The 23,372-nt window shown below is 44.7% G+C and overlaps 1 protein-coding gene across 3 annotated transcripts in view; it reads left to right on the top strand.

The window, feature by feature from the left end:
* Positions 1–23,372, top strand: part of LOC132824275 (protein kinase C-binding protein NELL1-like) — a 994,503-nt gene that overhangs the window by 53,045 nt on the left and 918,086 nt on the right. For all 3 annotated transcript variants that reach the window (XM_060838612.1, XM_060838613.1, XM_060838611.1), the window contains exon 5: positions 3,098–3,194. In XM_060838612.1, coding sequence (XP_060694595.1) covers positions 3,098–3,194 — 97 coding nt within the window. The remainder of the gene's footprint in view (positions 1–3,097; positions 3,195–23,372) is intronic.

Here is a 23,372-nt window from a genome sequence, read left to right as displayed (position 1 = left end):
CCTCCTGGTCTTGCAATCCCCCATCCCAGGGAAAAGTCCCTACCTATACCTGTTACGTTTTTGTAAACCACTATAAGGTCACCTCTTAACCTCCTATACTCCAGTGAAAGAAGTCCCATCCTATCCAGCCTTTCTTTATAACTCAAAACTTCCATTTCTCACAACACCCTGGCCAATCGCTTCTGAAACTTCTCCATTTTAATAATTCCCTTTCTGTAAAATGTGCAATTTTCCGATCCAGGGGGGACTACTGCTGTATCTAGGGAACTGAGAAAAGTATTAGTTCGGGTGTCCACAGCGTACTCCCCTTACTCCCATTAACATTGGTGATGGAAACAATTTTTGCCATTTGGGCCTAACTGAAGAAGAAATAATTCTATCATCGAATAGCCTATCCCTGTTTCTTAATTCACAATTCACTTTCCAGTTCTTGTTCTTTGGTCTGGTAGGGTTCAGCCCAAGATTCTTTTAAAATGCAATGAAGGTTTCCTTTGTTCTTTCTTGGGAGGTAGGTGTTGCTGGCTAGGCCAACATTACCCAAAATGCAGTTAGGAGTCAACCACATTTGCTGTGGTTTGGAGTCACATGTTGGCCAGACTAGGTAAGGATGACAGATCTCCTTCCCTAAAAGACATTAGTGAATGAGATAGCTCAAATCAAAGGAAATTATCATGGGTGCTGGAAATCTGAAACAAGAACCGAGAATCCCGGAGAAACTCCACAGGTCTGGCAGCCTCTGTGGAAAGAGAGCAGGGTCAACGTTTCGGGTCATCATAAGAATGTGTTCTGAAGATCGGTATCTGAACTCGCAATGTTATCTCTGCTTTCCCTCCACAAATGTTGCCAGACCTGCTGAGTTTCTCCAACAATTTCTGTTTATATTGCAGATTTACAGCATGCGCAGTTTATTGTTTTCTTTTACTGATCCTTTTTTCACATTGCCACTTGTCGGAGGGTTACATCCACAAACTGACTGTAGTGTTTCCTGTATTGCAAACATGACTGCACCATAAAGGCATTTGGGGGTATCCAGAAGTTGTAAAAGGTGGTATATAAATGTGTATCTTTTTTAAACCATTCACAAAGGACACTCACCACCACAAATCATTGAATCAAGGGTGGCATGATGGCTCAGTGGTTCACACTGCTGCTTCACAGCACCAGAGACCCAGGTTTGATTCCAGCTTTGGGTGACTATCTGTGTGGAGTTTGCACACTCTCCCTGTGTTTGCGTCTGTTTCCACCAAGTACTCCAGTTTCTCCCACAGTGCAAAGATGTGCAGGTTATGTGGATTGGCCATTATAAATTGACCAAAATGTGTTAACCTAGGGAAATGAGGGTTAGGGGTTGGGTTTGGGTGGGATGCTCTTTGGATGATCAGTGTGGATTCGATGGGCCAAATGGCCTGTTTCCACGCTGTAGGGATTCAATGAAATGAGAAATGTTAGCTTTGCCAGCAATACCTAAATTTTGCAAATCAATTAAACAAAATGTACTTTTGAAAGCTTTTGTCAGAAAGATGCAAAATATAATTTTCCTTTTCGTTGATTATAATTCTCTTTCCAAACCTAAAAGCGAAACTTCAAGTCCTGGAAAGTGGCAATGGATTATCATTTTGAGGTTATTCCAATTGCAAGGTTATTGACCTGAAATTGTACTTTCCTTTATCACACCAAAGCTGCTGCCAGACCTGATGAGAATGGTTTTTCATTCATTCACGAGATGTGGGCATTACTGGCTGGTTCAGCATTTATTATCCATCCCTAATTGTCCTGGATTAGCTGGTGGTGACCTGCCTTCTTGAACTGCTATAGTCCTTGAGGGTGTAGCGGGGAGAGAGTTCCAGGATTTTGAGTAACACTGTAAGAGCAGTGATATACCTGTATTTCCAAACCGGGACAGTGAATGGCTTGGAGGGGAACTTGCAGGTGATGATGTGAGTTGCTGCAGTGAATCTTATTGGTGACACTGCTGTCATTATGCATCAGTGATGGAGGGAGTGAAGGATAGAGGTGGTGGATAGAGTGTCAGTGAAGCATATCTAGCATTCTTTTGTTCCAATTTCAGATTTCCAGCTTCTGCAGTATATTGGTTTAGTTTAGCTTTTTTGATTTGGTCCTAGCTCTGTTGTCTCTTAACTGACAACTGAAGATGAATGAGGACAATATTCTTTATCCTTTATAAAGAAGGGTAGACATATTTCAGCTTGGAAAAGGCTTCAGGTTGCTTTCTTCTTTCATATTTTGAAAGAAATGAGATGGCACTTGAAACCTGTGGAAGTGATTTACTCAAAAGTTTTAACCCGATGAAAGTCTCAAAGTTGTGAAAGAATCCTATCATCTACTCACCTACAGGCTGGGTGAAGGATGATAGTTGTGAAAAACGTACAGAGTTTTAAGATGGATTGATTGAAAAGATGACAGCTCCATACTGAACACCACAATTGAAATGCTAGAAGAAGTATTTGCCCTGTCATTCACTTGTTCAGGTGGAATATTGATGACTCAATCATCTATTGTTATAAGGTAAAAAATGAGGTCTGCAGATGCTGGAGATCACAGCTGCAAATGTGTTGCTGGTCAAAGCACAGCAGGCCAGGCAGCATCTCAGGAATGGAGAATTCGACGTTTCGAGCATAAGCCCTTCATCAGGAATAAGAGAGAGAGAGCCAAGCAGGCTAAGATAAAAGGTAGGGAGGAGGGACTAGGGGGAGGGGCGATGGAGGTGGGATAGGTGGAAGGAGGTCAAGGTGAGGGTGATAGGCCGGAGTGGGGTGGGGGCGGAGAGGTCAGGAAGAGGATTGCAGGTTAGGAGGGCGGTGCTGAGTTGAGGGAACCGACTGAGACAAGGTGGGGGGAGGGGAAATGAGGAAGCTGGAGAAATCTGAATTCATACCTTGTGGTTGGAGGGTTCCCAGGCGGAAGATGAGGCGCTCCTCCTCCAGCCGTCGTGTAGTTGTGTTCTGCCGGTGGAGGAGTCCAAGGACCTGCATTTCCTCGGTGGAGTGGGAGGGAGAGTTAAAGTGTTATAAGGTATTTTGTTTGAATCTTTTGCTGACTTTCGAACTGAGCAAAATATATGTCCTCTTTTCCACAGGATTTATGAACGTATCATTGATCCTCCACAGACCAATCTCAAACCAGGAATCGGTTTATGGCTCGGTCAACAAAGCAGTAGACATGGGCTGTTTAAGGTAGGCAATAGGATCCATGCTCATTTATTTGAGCCGTACAGCTACCTTACAGTGGGACTCTGAAGTCTATTTACACACTTCAATTACAATACAGAGCAAAGATGTATTAAAATACCAGTATTACCCTGTTGAGTTCTTGATAGCTAGTTGATTAAAGCTATGGTTGTTCCACATGTCATAATATTTCATGGCAATTATTACAAATATTCCTGTGACTGTTCTCTCATTTTAACACTCTGTTTACCATTTGGATAATCAACAGAAATATTATTATCCAAAGTAATGTAATTGGAAATTGTGAAATGAGTTCTGGAACAGAAACAATTTATCTGTTGTCATTACATTTTCCTGTGTTTTGCAGCAGCAGGACAGTTGGGAAATTATTTGTTTTCAGTATTGTGCAATTGCTTACCCATGTCTCTTATAAACTTGGTGCACTCAAAAATAGAAAATGCTAATGAGTTGGGGGAGGCAGTGTGGGAAGTGTGCACACTCCTGCTAAAGATGACGGTTGGTGAGAAAGCATGTTGGTTTGATCTTGCACCTCAGCGCTGTTTCATCAGCAACTGGGTGTGAGCTGTCTGGATGTGGCACCACTGACTTAACAATAGGAGCATCTTAGAAATGTGCAAGAGGACTGCTGGTCCTGTCTGAGTCATTTCAAAATTGCTGTTTAACTAAACTGAAAAACCAGTTGCAAGTAAGTGCTTTAGCATACGTACCACATAGATTTTTCTTTAATAATCAAAGAATCCCTATAGTGTGGAAGCATGCCATTTAGCCTATAGATTTCACACCAATCCTCTGAAGAACATTCCACCCAGACCCCATCCTGTCCCTGTAACCCTGCATTTCCCATGGCCAATCCACCTAACCTATGTATCCCCTAGACATTATGGGTAATTTAGCATGGCCAATCCACCTAACCCACACGTTGCTGGACATTACAGGTAATTGAGCATGGCTAATCTACCTAACCTACACATCTTTGGCCTGTGGGAGGAAACCGGAGCACCCAAAGGAAACTCCTGCAGATATACGGACAATGTGGAAACTCCACACAGACAGTCATCTGAGGGTGGAATTGAACCTGGGTGCCTGTATCTGTGAGACAGCAGTACTAACCATTGAGCCACCCTAACAAAAGAAGGCTTTTTCAAAAATACACTCCAGGGATGTGGGCATCCCGGGCTGGACTAGCATTTGTTGCCCATCCCTAATTGCCCTCAAGAAGGTGGTGGTAGTGTCTTCAATTGCTGCATTTCATTTTGTGTAGGTAGACCCATTATGCTGCTAAGAGGGTAGCTCTGGTATTTATGGGTGACATCAGGAATGATGAAGGGCTTATGCTCGAAATGTCGAATTCTCTATTCCTGAGATGCTGCCTGGCCTGCTGTGCTTTGACCAGCAACACATTTGCAGCTGTGATCTCCAGCATCTCCAGACCTCATTTTTTACTCGAAGATTTCCTCCGGGTGCTCTGGTTTCCTCCCACAATCCAAAGATGTGCAGGTCAGGTGAATTGGCCATGCTAAATTGCCCATAGCGTTAGGTGCATTAGTCTGGGTGGGTTAGTCTTTGGACAGTCAGTGTGGACTGGTTGGGCCAAAGGGCCTGTTTCCACACTGTAGGGAATCTAATCTAATCTTATGCCCAGTGACTGTAAAGGAATGGTGATGTATTTCCAAGTCAGGATGGTGAGTAGCTTGGAGGGGAACTTGCAGATGTTGGTGTTCCCATGTATCTGCTGTCCTAGTCCTTCTAGATGGTCATGGGTATGAAAGGTGCTATCTTAAGAGCCTTGGAGAATTTGTGCAGTACATCTTGTAGTTGGTACATACGGCTGCTACTGAACAGGTAGCTTGACTTAGTCTCTGAAACACTATTTATAAAGTTTTTGAATTAATCATATTTCTGCCCTCTTTACCGTTTGGATACTGCTTTTGCTTTTCACTGCTCTGCGGTAGTGTGTCCATGACAACCAGCCTTGCTGAGGAAGATGTGATTCTGGTTGCAAATCTTACAAGTTTCTGCTTGCATCATTGAATGACTGCTTAACCTACAAAATAATTCTGAAGTGGGGTTCATCACATTTTCTCTTATTTTCTTTAATTATTCATGTGGACATGGATGTCGCAAACTCTTTATTGCCCATTCCTAATTGCCCTTGATAAGAAGGTTGTTTGCATTCACAGAATCCCTATAGTGTGGAAACAGGCCATTCGGCCCAACAAATCCACACTTACCTCCAAAGGATAAGAGTAAAAATTCCTGATGAAGAGCTTATGCTTTCAAGGTCGATTCTCCTGCTCCTTGGATGCTGCCTGACCTGCTGTGCTTTTCCAGCAACACACTCTCCACTCTGATCTCCAGCCCTCACTTTCTCCTCCAAATAGTAACCCACGCAGACCCATTCCCCTACCAAATCACTCTATATTTATCCCTGACTAAACCTACACGTCCCTGAACACTATGGGCAATTTAGCATGGCTTATCCACCTAACCTGCACATCTTTGGATTGTGGGAGGAAACTGGAGCACCCGGAGGAAATTCACACAGACACAGGGAGAACGTGCAAACTCTACACAGATGGTCATCCGAGGCTGGATTCAAACCTAGGTCCCTGGCACTATGATGTAGCAGTGCTAACCACTGAGCGACCAGGCCCGCCGAACCATAATTAGAATAGTCTGAAAGTGATTGATCATTAGGGATTGGTTAACTCTGTGTATTATTGTATTTGAAACACATTGCAGGTTGTGAAGCATGCATCGTAAAAAACCAATTATTTTCTGTGTGAGCGACTTACAGACCGACAGGCAGAGTCACAGCATACGGCACATATCACCCTTTAAAGGGTGGGTACACTTACAACAGTCCAATGGTGCAGGTACATCCACAGTGCTATTAGCTTCAGGACCTTTACCTAGCAACTGTGAAGAATCTGTGAAAATAATTCCAAATTGTGAGTTTTGAAGGGGAACTTGTAAGTGGGATTCCCACATTTTTTGCTGCCCATGTCCTTTTTAAGTGCAGAAGTCACAAGATACCAAGTTATGGTCCAACTGGTTTATTTTAAATCACAAGCTTTCGGATCACTGCTCCTTCGTCAGGTTCAAATAAACCTGTTGGATTATAACCTGGTGTCCTGTGACTTCTGACTTTGTCCACTCCAGTCCAACACCGGCACCTCCACTGCTTGTCCTTTTTAGACTGAGAGTCATGGATTTGGGAGGTATTGTTGAAGGAGTCTTGGTGAGTTGTTGCTGGGTGTCTTGTAGATGGTACCCAATACTCTCCATTGATGTGGGAGGGAGTAAATGTTGAAGATTTTCAGTCTGGTAGGCTGCTTTCCCTTGGATGGTATTGTGCTCCTTCACTGTTGTTGAAACACAAAAACAGAGATAGGTTATTCAGCCCCTCGAATATGCTCTATCATTCAAGGTCACAGCTGATTATTTACATCCTATTTATCCCCACACAATCTTCGTATCTCTGATCTCATCAGCCAATAAAAAAAATCATTCTCACTTTTTCTCCTTTAAGCACTTAAGCATCTTCCCAGTCTTTGATTTTATCATGGGATGTGAGTGGCACTGATAAGGACAACACTTTGTTATCCATCCTTAATAGCCCTTGATAAGGGTGGCAGTTAAGAGGCAGCCACGCCTCTGTGGGTATGGAGTCACGTGTAGGCCAGCCCAGGTTAAAAACAAACAATTTCTTCCTTTTTTCCAGGGGCATTGCTGACCTTGCATTTTTTTACAACAATTGATGGTAGTTTCATGATAGTCACTGTCACTAGCTTTCAATTTCAGAATTTTATTAATTGAATTTAAATTCCGCCAGTTGTCAGAATGGGATTTGAACCCGTGTTCTCAGAGCATCAGCCTGTGCCATTGGATGATGAGCCCAGAGAAATTAGCATTATGCCACTGACTCTAAATTAATTGTTTGAACTGCTCCACGAGATAGTGGATTCTTGTGAAACCACTTCAATGTTAGTCCCTACCCTTGACTTGAATCCATTATGATGTGAAATTGTACAACATATATGTATGTTGATAAATTTGAAAAAAAAATTGAAAATGTTACCAGGTGCTGCCAACCTTTCTTTGCTTTGTTTTTGTTGGTACAGACAACAATGTGTTAGTTTCCAATCCAGTTATCTTCACTGGCACTTAGCCAACTCTGTTCGTATTTTGAAGAAACATGGACTGGCTTTTGTACAGAGCTGTCTGAAAATGTCAACTGTTCACTGAATAGCTGCATTAAGATTGGGCTTCGGAGCCCAAATGAAGAATAAGCGACAAATGTGATAAATTATCGCACTACCAAATGGTGACCCAGTGATGCAGGCTTGACAATTGCTGGTTCCTCAATCAAACAGCAAGTTGTCTTTTGTCATCTTAATGTTGATTGTTCTACAGTATGTTTGCTAAATTATTAATTAAAACTTTGACTATGTTATCCATGGAATTTGAACCTCTTGAAGCTCAAGAGGCTTGAGAGAGCACAAGAAGAGGCCATTCAGCCCCTCGAACCTGTTCTGCCTTTCAATGAGATTAAACATGATCTGACTCTTGCATCCATTTACCACGATTTTATTATCTTGTGCTCTTGACTTAAGGTTTCCTGACCTGGAGGCGAAGAGGTAAATGTAGTGGTAATGTTACTGGGCGACTAATCCGAATGCTAGGCTTAATGTTCTGGGGATGTCGGGCCAATACCTATGGTAGGTGGTGTAATTTGCATTCAATACAAATGCAGTTTAATCATGACCATGCAACCACTGTTAATTGTTGTAAAAACCCATCTGGCTCACAAAGACCCATCAGAGGAGTGAAGTCCTGACCTGGAAACTGCAGATCTACAGCAACATAGTTGACTCTATACTTTGAGCAACTAGCGTTGAACAATAAAAGTTTGCCCAGACAATGATTTTCACATCCTGTGAACAAATGAAGAACAGAAATACACCCATTCCTCTTTTTTTCACTCTAGTTTCAGTGTCTTAGCTTTGTGTAGGGGTTCCGATGTTCCCATGAGATTCCCTGCAGTAACTTGAAAATTCACGTCCCTTGCGTTCCACTCTCTCGCCAGAGGGAGTTGTTTCTCTCTTCACCTTATCAAATCTTTTCATTCATCCCTCCGTCTTCTGTCCTTAAGAGAGTACAAATCTTGTCAATGCAATTGATTCTCAAATCTTGTTGTGGTCCTAGTATTGAACTGGTGATCCTGCGCAGCTCTGTCTCTGTCAGTATCTCCCTCCTGAGGTGCAGTGATCAAATCCGACTGGATCTTTGTCCAAATGCATGAGAGAGGAGTGAAAGAGTTGGGAATACGGAGGGGAACCAACTGCAAGCTGTTATTGATCATTATGGCAAGACACCTTTTTTTAAATTATGGGAATGTGAGGCTGAATTTAATGGTGACAAATGGTAGGCTGTATGGGGTAGAGGATAGTTGATCGCCATTCCCAACAGCATGAACATGATTCAGAGGCTATCAGGCAGTAAAATGGCTGTGGAGGGGATTTTCATTTACCATAGTCCCAGAGTACCAAAGGCTCCTCTCTGAGAGAGAGACACCTGGTGATGCATTAAACATAAGGCTCACTACACCTCAGAAGGCAGGATCTTTATAGTACCTCTGCTGGAATATGCCAAACAGACAAGGCGACAAAACTACACCACGTACATGCACACCAAGAACAAAAAACTGGAGAAACTTGGCATTCTCACCAGTAATAGCAAAGCCCGTCCTGGAACCACAGTAGACAACATTATCACTGTGGGGAAGTCTATTGTCAACTTATTGGACCACACCCTTCGACCGGAAGAGATTGAAATCCTGAGTAGGGGTCTCAACTTCTGCCCCACCATGGACACAGACACAGAAGAGTTCATCAGACGAATGAGACTCCGGGAATTCTTTCAAGTGATCTCACTGAGAAACTGGAACAGTCGTCACAGGGATCTGTAGAGGAGTGACCAAAGAAGGTGTCAACATGGACCCCACCGGAGGGCCACTGCCCAGGGCTTGACATGGATGCTCAAACTGTCAGGAAATATATAAATGCCAGATTCATCAGCTGCACCCACAAGGTAGAGTAAAACATCACCCGTTCACAACGCAATGCCACCCAGGCTCTCAAAACCAATCACGACATTGTCATCAAACCAGCAGATAAAGGAGGAGCCATTGTCATTCAGAATAGAACAGATTACTGCAAGGAAATGTACTGACAACTGAACAACCAGGAACACTTCAGGCAACTACCAGCTGATCCGACTAAAGAACACACCTGAGAATTAAACATACTGATCAGAACTTTGGATCCAGTCCTTCAGAGTTCCCTACGCACCCTCATCACACGTACTTCTCGTGTAGGCGACTTCTACTGCCTTCCAAAGGTACACAAAGCCAACACACCGGGCCACCCCATTGTGTCGGGCAATGGGACCCTATGTGAGAATCTCTCCGGCTATGTTGAAGGCATCTTGAAACCTATTGTACGGGGGATCGCCAGCTTCTGTTGCAACACTATGGATTTCTTACAGAAACTCAGCACCCACGGACCAGTCGAACCGGGAACATTCCTCGTCACAATGGACATTTCCGCACTGTACACCAGCATCCCCCACAACGATGGCATCGCGGCAACAGCCTCAGTACTCAACACCAACAACTGCCAATCTCCAAACACCATCCTACAGCTCATCCACTTTATCCTCGATCACAACGTCTTCACCTTTGACAACCAGTTCTTCATCCAGACACATGGAACAGCCATGGAGACCAAATTTGCACCGCAAAATGACAACATTTTCATGCACAGGTTCAAACAAGACTTCTTCTCTATGCAGGACCTCCAACCAACATTGTACACGAGGTACATTGACGACATTTTCTTCCTCTGGACCCATGGCGAGGAGTCACTGATAAACTACACAGTGACATCAACAAGTTTCATCCCACCATCAAACTCACCATGGACTACTGTCGACTGTCTGTCTCATTCTTGGACACATGCGTCTCCATCAAGGATGGACACCTCAGCACCACACTCTACCGCAAACCCACAGACAATCTCACAATGCTACACTTCTCCAGCTTCCACCCAAAACATATTAAAGCAGCCATTCCCTATGGACAAGCCCTATGCATACACCGGATCTGCTCAGATGAGGAGGAACGTGACGGATACCTGGAAGTACTCAAGGATGCCTTCACAAGAACGGGGTACGATGCTCAACTCATCGACCGCCAGATCTGACGTGCCACGGCAATGAACCGTAATGACCTCCTCAGGAGACAGACATGTGCTGCAACTGACAGGGTACCCTTCGTTGTTCAGTACTTCCCAGGGGCTGAAATATTACGCCATGTTCTTCGTGACCTGCAACACATTATCAATGAGGATGAGCACCTCACCAAGACCTTCCCCACACCTCCACTACTTGCCTTTAAACAACCGCCAAACCTCCAACAGATCATTGTTCGTAGCAAACTGCCCGGCTCTCAGGACAACTCCATACAACCCTGTCACGGTGGACACTGCAAGATGTGTCAGATTGTGGACATAGATACCACTATTACGTGTGGGAACACCTCCCACCTTGTACATGGCAGGTACTCATGTGACTCAGCCAACGTTGTCTATCTTATACGTTGTAGGCAAGGATGCCTGGAGGCATGTTACATTGGGGAAACCGAGCAAAGGCTATGACAACGGATGAATGGGCACCGCACAACAATCAACAGACTGAAGGGTTCCCTCCCAGTTGGGGAACACTTCAGTGGTCCAGGACATTCAGCCTCAGACATTCAGGTGACCATCCTCCAAGGTGGACTTCGGGACAGGCAGCAGAGGAAAGTGGCCGAGCAGAGGCTGTAGCTAAGTTTGGTACCCATAGGGAGGGCCTCAACCAGGACCTTGGGTTCATGCCACATTACAGGTGATCACCATTGCACTACACACACACGCAGACATTCCTACACACGCACTCTCATTCACATGGACACAGGTACACACAGACCCCCACACACACCCTTATAGACACACACACTCCCACATGCACCCCCTCACAGACTTAAGACACTCTGCACACACTACACACACACGCACACACAGACATTTTCTCACACTCACAACGCCCACCCAAGACAGACAGACACACACAGACAGACAAAGACCCACATGCTCACAAATATTTTGTGGGGTGAATTTGTACTTGCAGAGTTACATTGTATTTTGCTCAAAAACTGCATGCATTCATGTAGAACTCTGAGCTCAAAAACTGCATGAATTTATGTAAAACTCTGTTATCTCACTTTTTAGATTAGAATCAATCTAAACGTCGTGGCATAGACAGAGAACACAGGGGGCTAACACCTTCAACATATTGTCTAGCTATCACCATTGTTAACAGCTAACCCGAGAATGCAACTTTAAAAAAAAGGTTTTATGATTTACACATGAAAGAAGTGAAACTATCACTGTATTCTAACAGATGAAAGGCTTAACAGACAATCAATTTTTCAATGTATAATTTCAGTTACGTCACACTGCAAATTTTTGCTATAAATTCTGTGTTACGATCGAGCCCTCCACTACCACCTGATGAAGGAGCGTCACTCCGAAAGCTAGTGTGCTTCCAATTAAACCTGTTGGACTATAACCTGGTGTTGTGTGATTTTTTAACTCTGCTGGAATAGGAAGTGAACTCACAATATTAGCATCACTTTGCATCACAAACCAGTCATCCAGCCAACTGAGCTAACCAGCTCCTGAATTGGCTGAAGTTACCATGCAGCCCTATAGTTCTCCGGAACTCAGGGCATTTCCCCTCTTGCTTTGGAAGTCTCCTCAAATTGAACTGCTTATCTTTTAGTTTGTACCTTCCATGAAGCAGGGTAGGGTTGGGTATCTGTACAAACTGTGTGCCTGGATTGAATGAGACTTGTACATTAAGCTCTAAATCCATGCTGTTATGAACATTCCTATGATTAGAGCCAAGCTAAACATGTTGTTCTTAATCATGATTAAGTTTAGAGAGTTTTGACTTCATTTAGTCTCATTCTTGCCTCGGAGTCAACGGGTTAATGGTTCTATGCCATTGCACAATCTTTGAGTTTTGATCTAAGTCAATACTTTGTACTGAGGGAAAGCTGAACTGTCAGAAGTGGATTCTTTTGAAACATAGAAGCATAGAAAATAGGAACAGGAGGAGGCCATTCAGCCCTTAAAGCCTGCTCCGTCATGATTGCGACAGACCATTCAACTCAGTGCCCAGTTCCCACTTTCTCTCCATATCCCTTGGTTCCTTTAGCCCTGAGAATTATATTTAACTCTCTCTTGATAATGTTCAGTGTTTTGGCTTCTACCGCTTTCTGTGGCAAAGAATTCTACAGTCTCCCCACTCTCTGGGTGAAGACATTTGTCTCATCTCAGTCCTCCAATGACTGACCCTGTATCCTTACATCATGACCCTGTCAGTGAGTACATTCTTCCTGCGTTCGCCCTGGGTCTGATACAGAAGCAATGCCCCGTTCACCATCATGTGTGAATGTAAAGATTGTAGCACATTGCTTAAAGAAAAATTGGGGAGTTGCCTTGGTCAACATGTGTCCCTCAGCTCGTAGACTGTCTGCTTGTTGTGTTACCGCTCTGTGTATTTCCCGACACTTTAAAAGTGACTATTAGCCATGAGGTTCTGTCCTCAGTCGGAATAGCCTTTGACATTACTATAAAAACAGTTTGCACTTAAATCTCATACAGAATGTTTTATAGAGTTCAAAATAGGAGTATAAGATACAGGAGCAGGGCATGACAATGTGCCTGTTGCACCTTCTCTATCAATCAATAAGATCCTGCCTGACTTTTGACTTCAACTCCACTCTCTCCCTTGATTCCATCTCCTTTTATTCAAAATGTCTGTCATTCCCAAACTTGAAGCTGCTCAATGACTGAATGTTCACGGTTCTCTCGAACTGAGAATTCCAAAGGTTCATCACCCTACGAGTGAGTGAGGGGATTGCTCCTCATCTCTGTCTGAAATGGTGGAGCCTTTTTAAAACCACCCTTCAATCTCAGCATTGATTATAGAGTCAGAGTCCCACAGCACGGAAACAGGCACTATGGTTCAAATTATCCATGCTGACCGTAATCCTGAAAGGAAACTAGTCAAGCACAAAGAGTATCTACCTGAAATCTGCTGCTAACAGGCCCTACACTGTCCATGAGAAGGAAAATTGATGATATTATTCCTCACAACAGCTGTTATTTACACTTGGCCTTGCTTTGGAACCCCCACAGACAAGAAAAGTATGACAGAAACAATTGCTGCTCTTGTCTCTTGCAGAGGAATCAGAACAGTACAAATAGGCAATTACAATAATCCACAACTTAAAAACTGTGAGAAAGTGAGGACTGCAGATGCTGGAGATCAGAGCTTAAAAATGTGTTGCTGGAAAAGCGCAGCATCTCAGGCAGCATCAAAGGAACAGGAGAATCGACGTTTCGGGCATAAACCCTTCTTCATTCCTGAAGAAGGGCTTATGCCCAAAACATCGATTCTCCTGTTCCTTTGATGCTGCCTGACCTGCTGCGCTTTTCCAGCAACACATTTTTAAGAGCTTAAAAAATGTGTCAGGACAAAAGATCTCTACCTGGAACCTGTTCTGTATTGTGCCAACTCAGCTGTCAGTTAGAACGAAAATTGATGATGATATTGTCCTTTCGAAACAGCTGCTAATTTACAGGCAGGCTGCTGCTGGTACCTCCACAGATGGTTACCATATGTTTCAGGTCAAAGATAAAAGACAGTATTAAATATGCAAAACTGTTGTCATTTATGCACTGTATCAAATTGGAAGGTAAGGTTTGATATTTTGAGAGAAAATATTGGAAAGCATTTTTCTTTACACCAAAGAATACCTGGCTCCTTGTAGAGAATTGATACACTTCTTAAATGTTGGTGTTCGACAAATGTTCGTTTTCATTTCACAAACCTGTTCCTGAACCCATTGCCTGTCAGTCTTGTGCAACGAAAGGAATTAGTTCCTAATTGAATTCTGCATTCTGCATTTACCTGCTGTCTGGCTTGTCCTACCCCTCTGTGCATCTCACCACTGTTGTTTGTGTGTTTGTTTTTGAAATATTCAAACAAAAGCTGTTTGTTTTTTCTGACTGTGCTCGCTTGGAGGCTACAACTTTTCAAGCTAACACAAGGCTCCTCTATTTCCAATTTCGATAAACAAATGCAGATCAGAAGGAATGGGAGATTGGACAAAGGATTTGAATTCTTTCAAAGCCCTGTTGACATTTTTTTTCCCCCCAGCACATCAAGTCTCACTATGCCCTAATACCTGACTTTACAATAATTTCTTTTGGTTAATGTGAGAGAAGAAAGATTTTACTTGAGAAATGAGGGGCAATTTCTTTTTTATGCGATGTGGTTTGTACATGGAATGAACTTCCAGAGGGTACAGCTACAATATCTAAAATACATTTTGATAAGTAATGAATAAAAAATGTTTGGAGGGGTATGGACCAAGCGGGGGCAGGTGGGAACAGTTTTGTTTTGGATTATGGTTGGCATATTGACTGGTTGGACCAAAGGGCCTATTTCTGTGCTGTATGACTCTATGACCATTAAACCTCAATTGTCTGTGTATGTGATCTGAACTGTAAAGATTGAGGTAATTTGACTGTGAAACATTCTCAAAGACATTAGATTTTTGGTCAAAGGTTTCTAATAAAATGTGGAATGAGGGCAAAGGGAAATACACCCAACATACTTTCAGCTACATTCTGTAGTTAACTATCCTATTAAGGCAAATGCATTTGGTTTATCTTCAAAAAAGTTCCCACACATTTTTGTTTGCTTGACAGCTGAGGGCTATTTGGAAACTTTACTCCTCCAAGTTTAGATTTGTCAGCACCAAAGGGTTTGCCACTGGAAAGCTTTTGAGATGGCCTGTTTGGAGGCAAAGGAGGACCCTGGGCAGTGACTGTGCCTGAATTTTGTCTGTGCCTTCCTGTTCATGCCCAATGCTCCCACCATCTGTAGAGGGGCCTTCACTTTGACTGCAATCATTAGTTTCTCTTCTGACTGTACCAATGGATCCTCAGTGACACGGCCATGAGCTGAGGAAGGATATCTCACTGTGCTGCTGCTAACTTCTCAAAATTATGCTGAGAATAGCAGGGCGTGCAGTAACATGTGAAATGTGGAACATGACAAAGGCAAACCAAATTGTGTTTGATGGAACTCCAGTCACTACTGTCAACCTGGCAAGTAGGGAAGTGACAGCCTAATGGTATTGTTCAGGAGGTCTGTGCTCAAATCCTGCCATGGCAGATAGTGAAACTGAATTCAATTTAAAAAAAACTTCTGGAATCAAGAGTCTAATTATGGCCATGAATTGATTGTCAGAAAAATACATCTGATTCGTTAATGTCCTTAAGACCGAAAACTGCTGTCCTTACTTGGTCTGGCCTACAAGTGACTCCAGACCCACAGTAATGTGGTTGACTCTTAACTGCCCTCTGGGCAATTAGGGATCATCAATAAATGCTGGCTTAGCCAGTGACATCTACATAGTCATAAATGTCATACAGCATGGAAACACACTCTTGAGTTCAACTTGTCTGTGCTAATCAGACATCCCAATCTGACCTCGTCCCATTTGACCCATATCCCTTGAAACCCTTCCCATTCATGTACCCATCCAGATGCCTTTTAAATGTTGTAATTGTACCAGCCTCCACTTCCTCTGGCAGCTCGTTCCATACACGCACCACGCTTTGAATGAAAAAGTTATCCCTCGGGTCCTTTTTAAATGTTTGACCTTTCACCTTAAACCAATGTCCTCTCGCTTTGGCCAGCCTCATTCTAGGAAAAGGACTAAATCATTTCTGCACCCTCCTTGGTTTAACAACAACCTTCCAATAGAAGGGTGACTAGAATTATACTCAATATTCCAAATGTGACCTCACAATTTCAGTCCTTTATTCTTTTTCACGAGTGGTATTTCAATTCAATCAGTGGCTGTGCTGGAATTAAAACCTGTGTCCCCAAAGCATTAGCCTGGACCTCAAGATTCCTAATGCAGTTACATTACCATGAAATAATATTCAGCCCCTGAATATTGTCAGTCTTAACTCAGATTTGGAGGTGCTGGTGTTGGACTGTCATAGATTTAGAAGATTTAGATTTAGAATTTAGATTTGGAACTGGGGTGAACAAAGTTAATAATCACACAACACCAGGTTATAGTCCAACAGGTTATTTGAAAACACTAGCTTTCAAAGTGCTGCTTCTTCCCACAACCACCCGAAAGCTAATGTTTCCAAATAAACCTGTTGGACAATAACCTGGTGTTGTGTGATTTTTAGTTTTAACTCCAGTAGTGTCAGACAGAATGCCAGCATACTTATGTGTGTAAGTATAGCTCCTTGTAATGTGCAAGCTTGTAGATAACATTTTGTTAAGACAAATTAAGGCAGGACTTGCACTGTGAATAGTAGGGCCCTGGGGAGTGTTGTTGAACAGAGACACCTCAGGGTTCAGATGCATAGTTCCTTGAAAGTGGAGTTGCAGGTACAGGGGGTGTAGAAAGCATTTGGCATGCTTACCTTCATTGGTCAAAGCTCAAGCTTTGTGTAAAGATTTCTAGCTCGGGTGCCGGTTGCTGTAGTTACGGGTATGTTCGCCAAGCTGGGAATTTGGTTTGCAGACATTTCGTCCCCTATCTTGTTGACATTCTCAGCACTGTGAAGCCTCCTGTACTGTGTCAGTTGGAATTTATTTGGTTTTGTTCCTCTGCTTCTGGTTGCTGGTTCCAGTTGTTCATCGCCGTGCCAGTACTATGGGTCCAGGTCAATATGTTTGTTGATGGAGTCCATGGATGAGTGTCATCCTTCTAGAAATTCTCTGGCTGTCTTCTGTTTAGCTTGTCCTATGATCGTTGTGTTGTCCCAGTCAAATTTATGGTCCTTGTCATCTGTGTGTATGGCTACTGGGGACAGCTGGTCAAGGCATTCAGCGGCTGTTTGTTGTTCGAGTGTGGATCACTAGTTGTCTGCCTGTTTGGTCAAAGCATTGAGTAAAGGAGGTGGGACATCATGTTGTGGCTGTAACAGACATTGGTAAGGCCACATTTGGAGTATTGCACACAATTCTGGTTGCCCTGCTATAGGAAGGATGTTATTAAACTGGAAAGGGTGCAAAACAATTTACAAGGATGTCACCGAGACTGGAGGGTTTAAGTTATAAGGAGTTATTGGATATGCTGTGACTTTTGTCCCTTGAGCATAGGAAGCTGAGGGCTGACCTTATCGAGGTTTATAAAATGGTGAGGGGCTCTGGTAGGGTGAATAGACAAGGTCTTTTCTCTGGGTGGGAGAATTCAAAACTAAAGGACACAGATTTAAGGTGAGAGGGGAAAGATTTAAAAGGGATTTAAAAGGGGAGGTCATGCCTGACAAACCTGTTGGAATTCTTTGAAGAGGTGACAAGTAGGTTAGACCAGGGAAACCCAGTGGATGTGGTCTATCTAGACTTTCAAAAGGCCTTCGATAAGGTGCCACTCGGGAGTCTGATGAGCAAGGTGAGGGCCCATGGTGTTCGAGGTGAGCTGCTGGGATGGATTGAGGATTGGCTGTCTGACAGAAGGCAGAGAGTTGGGATAAAAGGTTCTTTTTCAGAATGGCAGCAGGTGACGAGCGGTGTCCCGCAGGGTTCAGTGTTGGGGCCACAGCTATTCGCATTATATATTAATGATCTGGATGAGGGGACTGGGGGCATTCTAGCGAAGTTTGCCGATGATACGAAGTTAGGTGGACAGGCAGGTAGTACTGAGGAAGTGGGGAGGCTACAGAAGGATCTAGACAGGTTGGGAGAGTGGTCCAGGAAATGGCTGATGGAATTTACCGTGAGCAAGTGCGAGGTCTTGCACTTTGGCAAAAAGAATAAAAACATAGACTACTTTCTAAATGGTGAGAAAATTAGTAAAGCCAAAGTACAAAGGGATCTGGGAGTGCTAGTTGAGGATTCTCTAAAGGTAAACATGCAAGTTGAGTCCGTGATTAAGAAAGCAAATTCAATGTTGTCTCTTATCTCAAGAGGGTTGGAATATAAAATCAGAGATGTGCTACTGAGACTTTATAAAGCCTCTGGTTAGGCTCTGGTTAACTCTGGTTAGTACCTGGAGTACTGTGCCCAGGTTTGGTCCCCACACCTCAGGAAGGACATACTGGCACTGGAACGTGTCCAGCGGAGATTCACACGGATGATCCCTGGAATGGTTGGTCTAACATATGAGGAATGGCTGAGGATCCTGGGATTGTATTCATTGGAGTTTAGAAGATTAAGGGGAGACTTAATAGAGACGTACAAGATAATACATGGCTTGGAAAGGGTGGACGCTAGGAAATTGTTTCCATTAGGCGAGGAGACTAGGACCCGTGGACACAGATTTAGAATTAGAGGGGGTCAATTCAGAACAGAAATGTGGAGACATTTCTTCAGCCAGAGAGTGGTGGGCCTGTGGAATTCATTGCCACGGAGTGCAGTGGAGGCCGGGACGCTAAATGTCTTCAAGGCCGAGATTGACAGATTCTTGTTGTCTCGAGGAATTAAGGGCTACGGGGAGAACGCTGGTAAGTGGAGTTGAAATGCCCATCAGCCATGATTGAATGGCGGAGTGGACTCGATGGGCCGAATGGTCTTACTTCCACTCCTATGTCTTATGGTCTTATGACCTGAACTGTGCTTTTTCACACAGAGGGTGCTGCATGTACAGAACGAGCTGCAGAGGAAGTGGTGGTTGGAAGTACAATTAAAACATTTCAAATATATTTGGACGGACACAAGGAAAGGTATCGAGCGTTGGTTGCAGCAGGGACTCGAGGCATTGGGGGAACAAGGTCCAGGTCTATGGCTGAGCTAGAAGAGGGAGCTGTTCCAAAGAACACTTAACATTATTGAAAGAAGACCATAAAATGAGCTTCACTGTTTCAGTTTTGTGGATCTATATCCTGTGTTTTGCTTTGTTTATTTTCTGTGTTTTAAGATGATGCTAGAGAATGGCAACGCTAAGCAACTATTTATTTATAATAAATACATGTGAGAATAAATAAAACAAAGCAAATCAAACACAGGCAAATGGGACCAGTTCAGGTTAGGAAACCAGGTTAGCATAGATGAGTTGGACCAAAGGGTCTGTCATCATGCTGTATGACTCTGACGACATAAAGCTGGTGGGAGGAGGGGTAAGAGATCTTAGTGTGATTTGGGCATGTATGGCATGTGATGAATGTGAATCGATCAACTTTGTTAGCAAAAGCAGGAAGGCACATTATTATTTGGGAGGTGATAGATTGGGGAAGAAGGAGATGCAGTGAGACCTTGGGTGTCCTTGTGCCTCGTACATCATTCCCTCCGTGACTCCCTTGTCAGGTCCATGCCCCGCACCAACCCAGCATCCCCTCCCAGCACCTTCCCCTGCCATTGCAGGAATTGCAAGACTTGCACCCACATCTCCCCTCTTATCTCTGCCCAAGGCCCCAAAGGAGCCTTCCACATCCATCAAAGTTTTACCTGCATTTCCACACCTGTCATTTTCTGTTGCTCCCAATACGGTCTCCTCTACATTGGGGAGACAGAACGTCTACTTACTGGGGAGACAGAGCTCTCTGGGACACCCGCACCAACCAATCCCACCGCCCCATGCAGGTCCTGGGCCTCCTCCATCGCTGTCCCTTAACATCCAACGCATGGAAGAAGAACGCCTCACCTTCTGCCGCGGGACCCTCCAACCCCATGGTAACAATGTGGATTTCACCAGCTTCCTCATTTCCCTTCCCCCCACCTTATCCCAGTTCCAACCCGGCAACGCTCTCATGACCTGTCCTACCTGTCCATCTTCCTTCTCACCTATCTGCTCCATCCTACTCTCAGCTACCTTCACCCCCTGCACCCCCACCCAACTCCAGCCCCCCCCCCTCTCATTTGTCTCACTACACCCTCAGCTCATAGCTTCATTTCTGATGAAGGGCTTTTGTCCGAAATGTCAAATTTCTTGCTCCGCGGCTGCTGCCTGACCTGCTGTGCTTTTCCAGTACTACACTTTCGACTGAAAGTAAGGATGCAGGGGGAGCTGGCAGTGAGGAAAGCAAATGGGATGTTGGCCTCCATAGCAAAAGGATTCAATTACAGGAGCAGGAATGCAAACTGCCATTGTATAGGGTCTTGGTGAGACCTTACCTGGTGTGTGAAGTTTGGACTCCTTATCTGAGCAAGGACTTCTGACCATGGAGGGAGTGCAGCAAGGGTTTGCCAGACTGATTGATTGATCCTTTTGATGACAGGACTGAATGATGAATGGTGTAGGACTATATTCATTGGAGTGTCGAAGAATGCAGGGGGAGTCTCATAGAAACATAGGAAATTCTAAAAGGACTAGACCAAGCAACCACAGGACTGGCGAGTCCAGAACCAGGGTCACAGTCTGAGGACACAGAGAAGATCATTTAGGACTGAGAGGAGGCAATGTAGCTTCACCCAGGGAGTGCTGAGTCTATGGAATTCTCTGCTACACCTTACTTTTACCTTTATCCACCTCCTTCCAAAAGGCCTTACCTTTATCCCCCTCCGTCCACGCATCAATAAATTTAATAAACATCATGACATCGAACACTTCTTCCTCTGCCTCCGAGCTTACTTTTACAATTAGGACTCCCGCCCTTCTTCTGAGGACCCCTTCACTCGCCTCCAACACATTCCATTCACCTGAACACCCCATGCTGGCCTATTACCTGCCCTCAACCTCTTCATTTCCAACTGCTGCCGAGACATTAACCGCCTCAAACTGTCTACTCCCCTCCCCCACTCCTACCTCTCACCCTCACAACACGTAACCCTCCAATCCCTCTGCTCCAACCCCAACCTTGCCATCAAACCAGCGGATTAAGGGGGTGCAGTGGTAGTTTGGCGCACTGACCTCGACACCGCTGAAACCAGACACCAACTTGAAGACACCACCTCCTACCGCCCCCTCGACCATGACCCCACCCCCCATCACCAAACCATCATCTCCCAGACCACACACAACCTCATCATCTCAGGAGATCTCCCACCCACAGCTTCCAACCTCATTGTACGGGAACCCCGCACTGCCTGGTTCTACCTCCTTCCCAAGATCCACAAGCCTGACCACCTCAACCGAGCAATTGTCTCCGCCTGCTCTTGCCCCACTGAACTCATCTCCACATTCCTTGATACAGTCCTATTCTCCCACCCCACCCCCCCCGCCAATCCAGAAACTTCCCACATACGTTCGAGACACCACCCACGCACTCCACCTCCTCCAAGACTTCCGTTTCCCCGGCCCCCAAAGCCTCATCTTCACCATGGATATCCAATCCCTCTACACCTCCATCCACCATGACCAGGGCCTCCAAGCCCTCCGTTTCTGCCTCTCCCGACCCCCCCCCCCCCCACCACCACCACTACCCCTCCACTGACACTCTCATTCGTTTGGCTGAACTGGTCCTCACCCTTAACAATTTCTCCTTCGAATCCTCCCACTTCCTCCAGGCCAAAGGGATAGGCATGGGCCCCAGCTATGCCTATCTCTTTGTTGGCTACATAGAACAGTCCATCTTCTGTAGTTACACCACACCACTCCCCACCTCTTCCTCCACTACATTGATGACTGCTTTTGTGCCACCTCGCGCTCCCGCGAGGAGGTTGAACAGTTCATCAACTTCACCAATACATTCCACCCCGACCTTAAATTCACCTGGACTATCTCTGATACCTCCCTCCCCTTCCTGGACCTCTCCATCTCCATTTACTGATGACCGACTTGACACTGACATTTTTTACAAACTCCACCAACTCCCACAGCTACCCGGATTACACCTCTTCCCACCCTACCTCCTGCAAAAATGCCTTCCCGTATTCCCAATTCCTCCGCCTCCACCGTATCTGCTCCCAGGAGGACCAGTTCCACCACAGAACGCACCAGATGGCCTTCTTCTTTAGAGACCGCAATTTTGCTTCTCACATGGTTGAAGATGCCCTCCAATGCATCTCATCCACATCCCGCACCTAAAGTCATAGAGTCATAGATCTGTACAGCATGGAAACAGACCCTTCGGTCCAACCTGTCCATGCCGACCAGATATCCCAACCCACTCTAGTCCCACCTGCTATATCCCTCCAAACCCTTCCTATTCATATACCCATCTAAATGCCTCCTAAATGTTGCAATTGTACCAACGTCCACCACATCCTCTGGCAGCTCATTCCATACACGTACCACCCTCTGCGTGAAAAGATTGCCCCTTAGGTCTCTTTTATATCTTTCCCCTCTCACCCCTAAACCTCTGCCCTCAAATCCTACCCCTCTAACCATAACAAGGACAGAACCCCCCTGGTCCTCACCTTCCACCCCACCAACCTTTCCATTAACCATATCGTCCACCGACATTTCCACCACTTCCAAACGGACCCCACCACCAGGGATATATTTCCCTCCCCACCCCTATCCGCTTTCCGCAAAGACTGTTCCCTCCATGACTACCTGGTCAGGTCCATGCCCCCAACAACTCACCTTCCCATCCTGGCACCCACCCCGCCACCACAGGAATTGCAGAACCTACGCCCACACCTCCCCCCTCACCTTCATCCAAGGTCCCAAAGGAGCCTTCCACATCCATCAAAGTGGAATTGAGAATTACTGGATCAACCATGATGGTATTGAATGGCAGATCAGATAGTGGGCTGAATGGCCTACATCTGTTCTTGTAGTTTAATGAATTTCTGTACAAATATAAGAACGTCTTTCTCCAATTCTATGACTCTTATTGGACAGAGTTCTATGAAGCTACACCTGATGACCGTGCACAGCTTTGGTCTCCTTGTTTAAGAAAGGACATTCCTGCTATATAAAGTGAAGGTTCTCCTGATTGGTCCCTGGAATGGAAGGAATATCGAATATTGAGTGGCTGAGTAAATTGAATGTACATTCTCTTGGGAGCTTAGAAGAAGGAGAGATGATCTTAAAGTTGCAAAGTTTTGAAGGGGCGTGACAGGGTAGGTGCTAATGCTTTTCTTGGCCAGGGAATTTAGGACGGGTTTTGTGGAGGGGGTGGTATGGAT

Source organism: Hemiscyllium ocellatum, chromosome 18, assembly GCF_020745735.1.
Source record: "Hemiscyllium ocellatum isolate sHemOce1 chromosome 18, sHemOce1.pat.X.cur, whole genome shotgun sequence".
In the NCBI taxonomy this organism is placed as follows: Eukaryota; Metazoa; Chordata; class Chondrichthyes; order Orectolobiformes; family Hemiscylliidae; genus Hemiscyllium; species Hemiscyllium ocellatum.
This window is presented reverse-complemented; position numbering and strand designations above follow the sequence as displayed.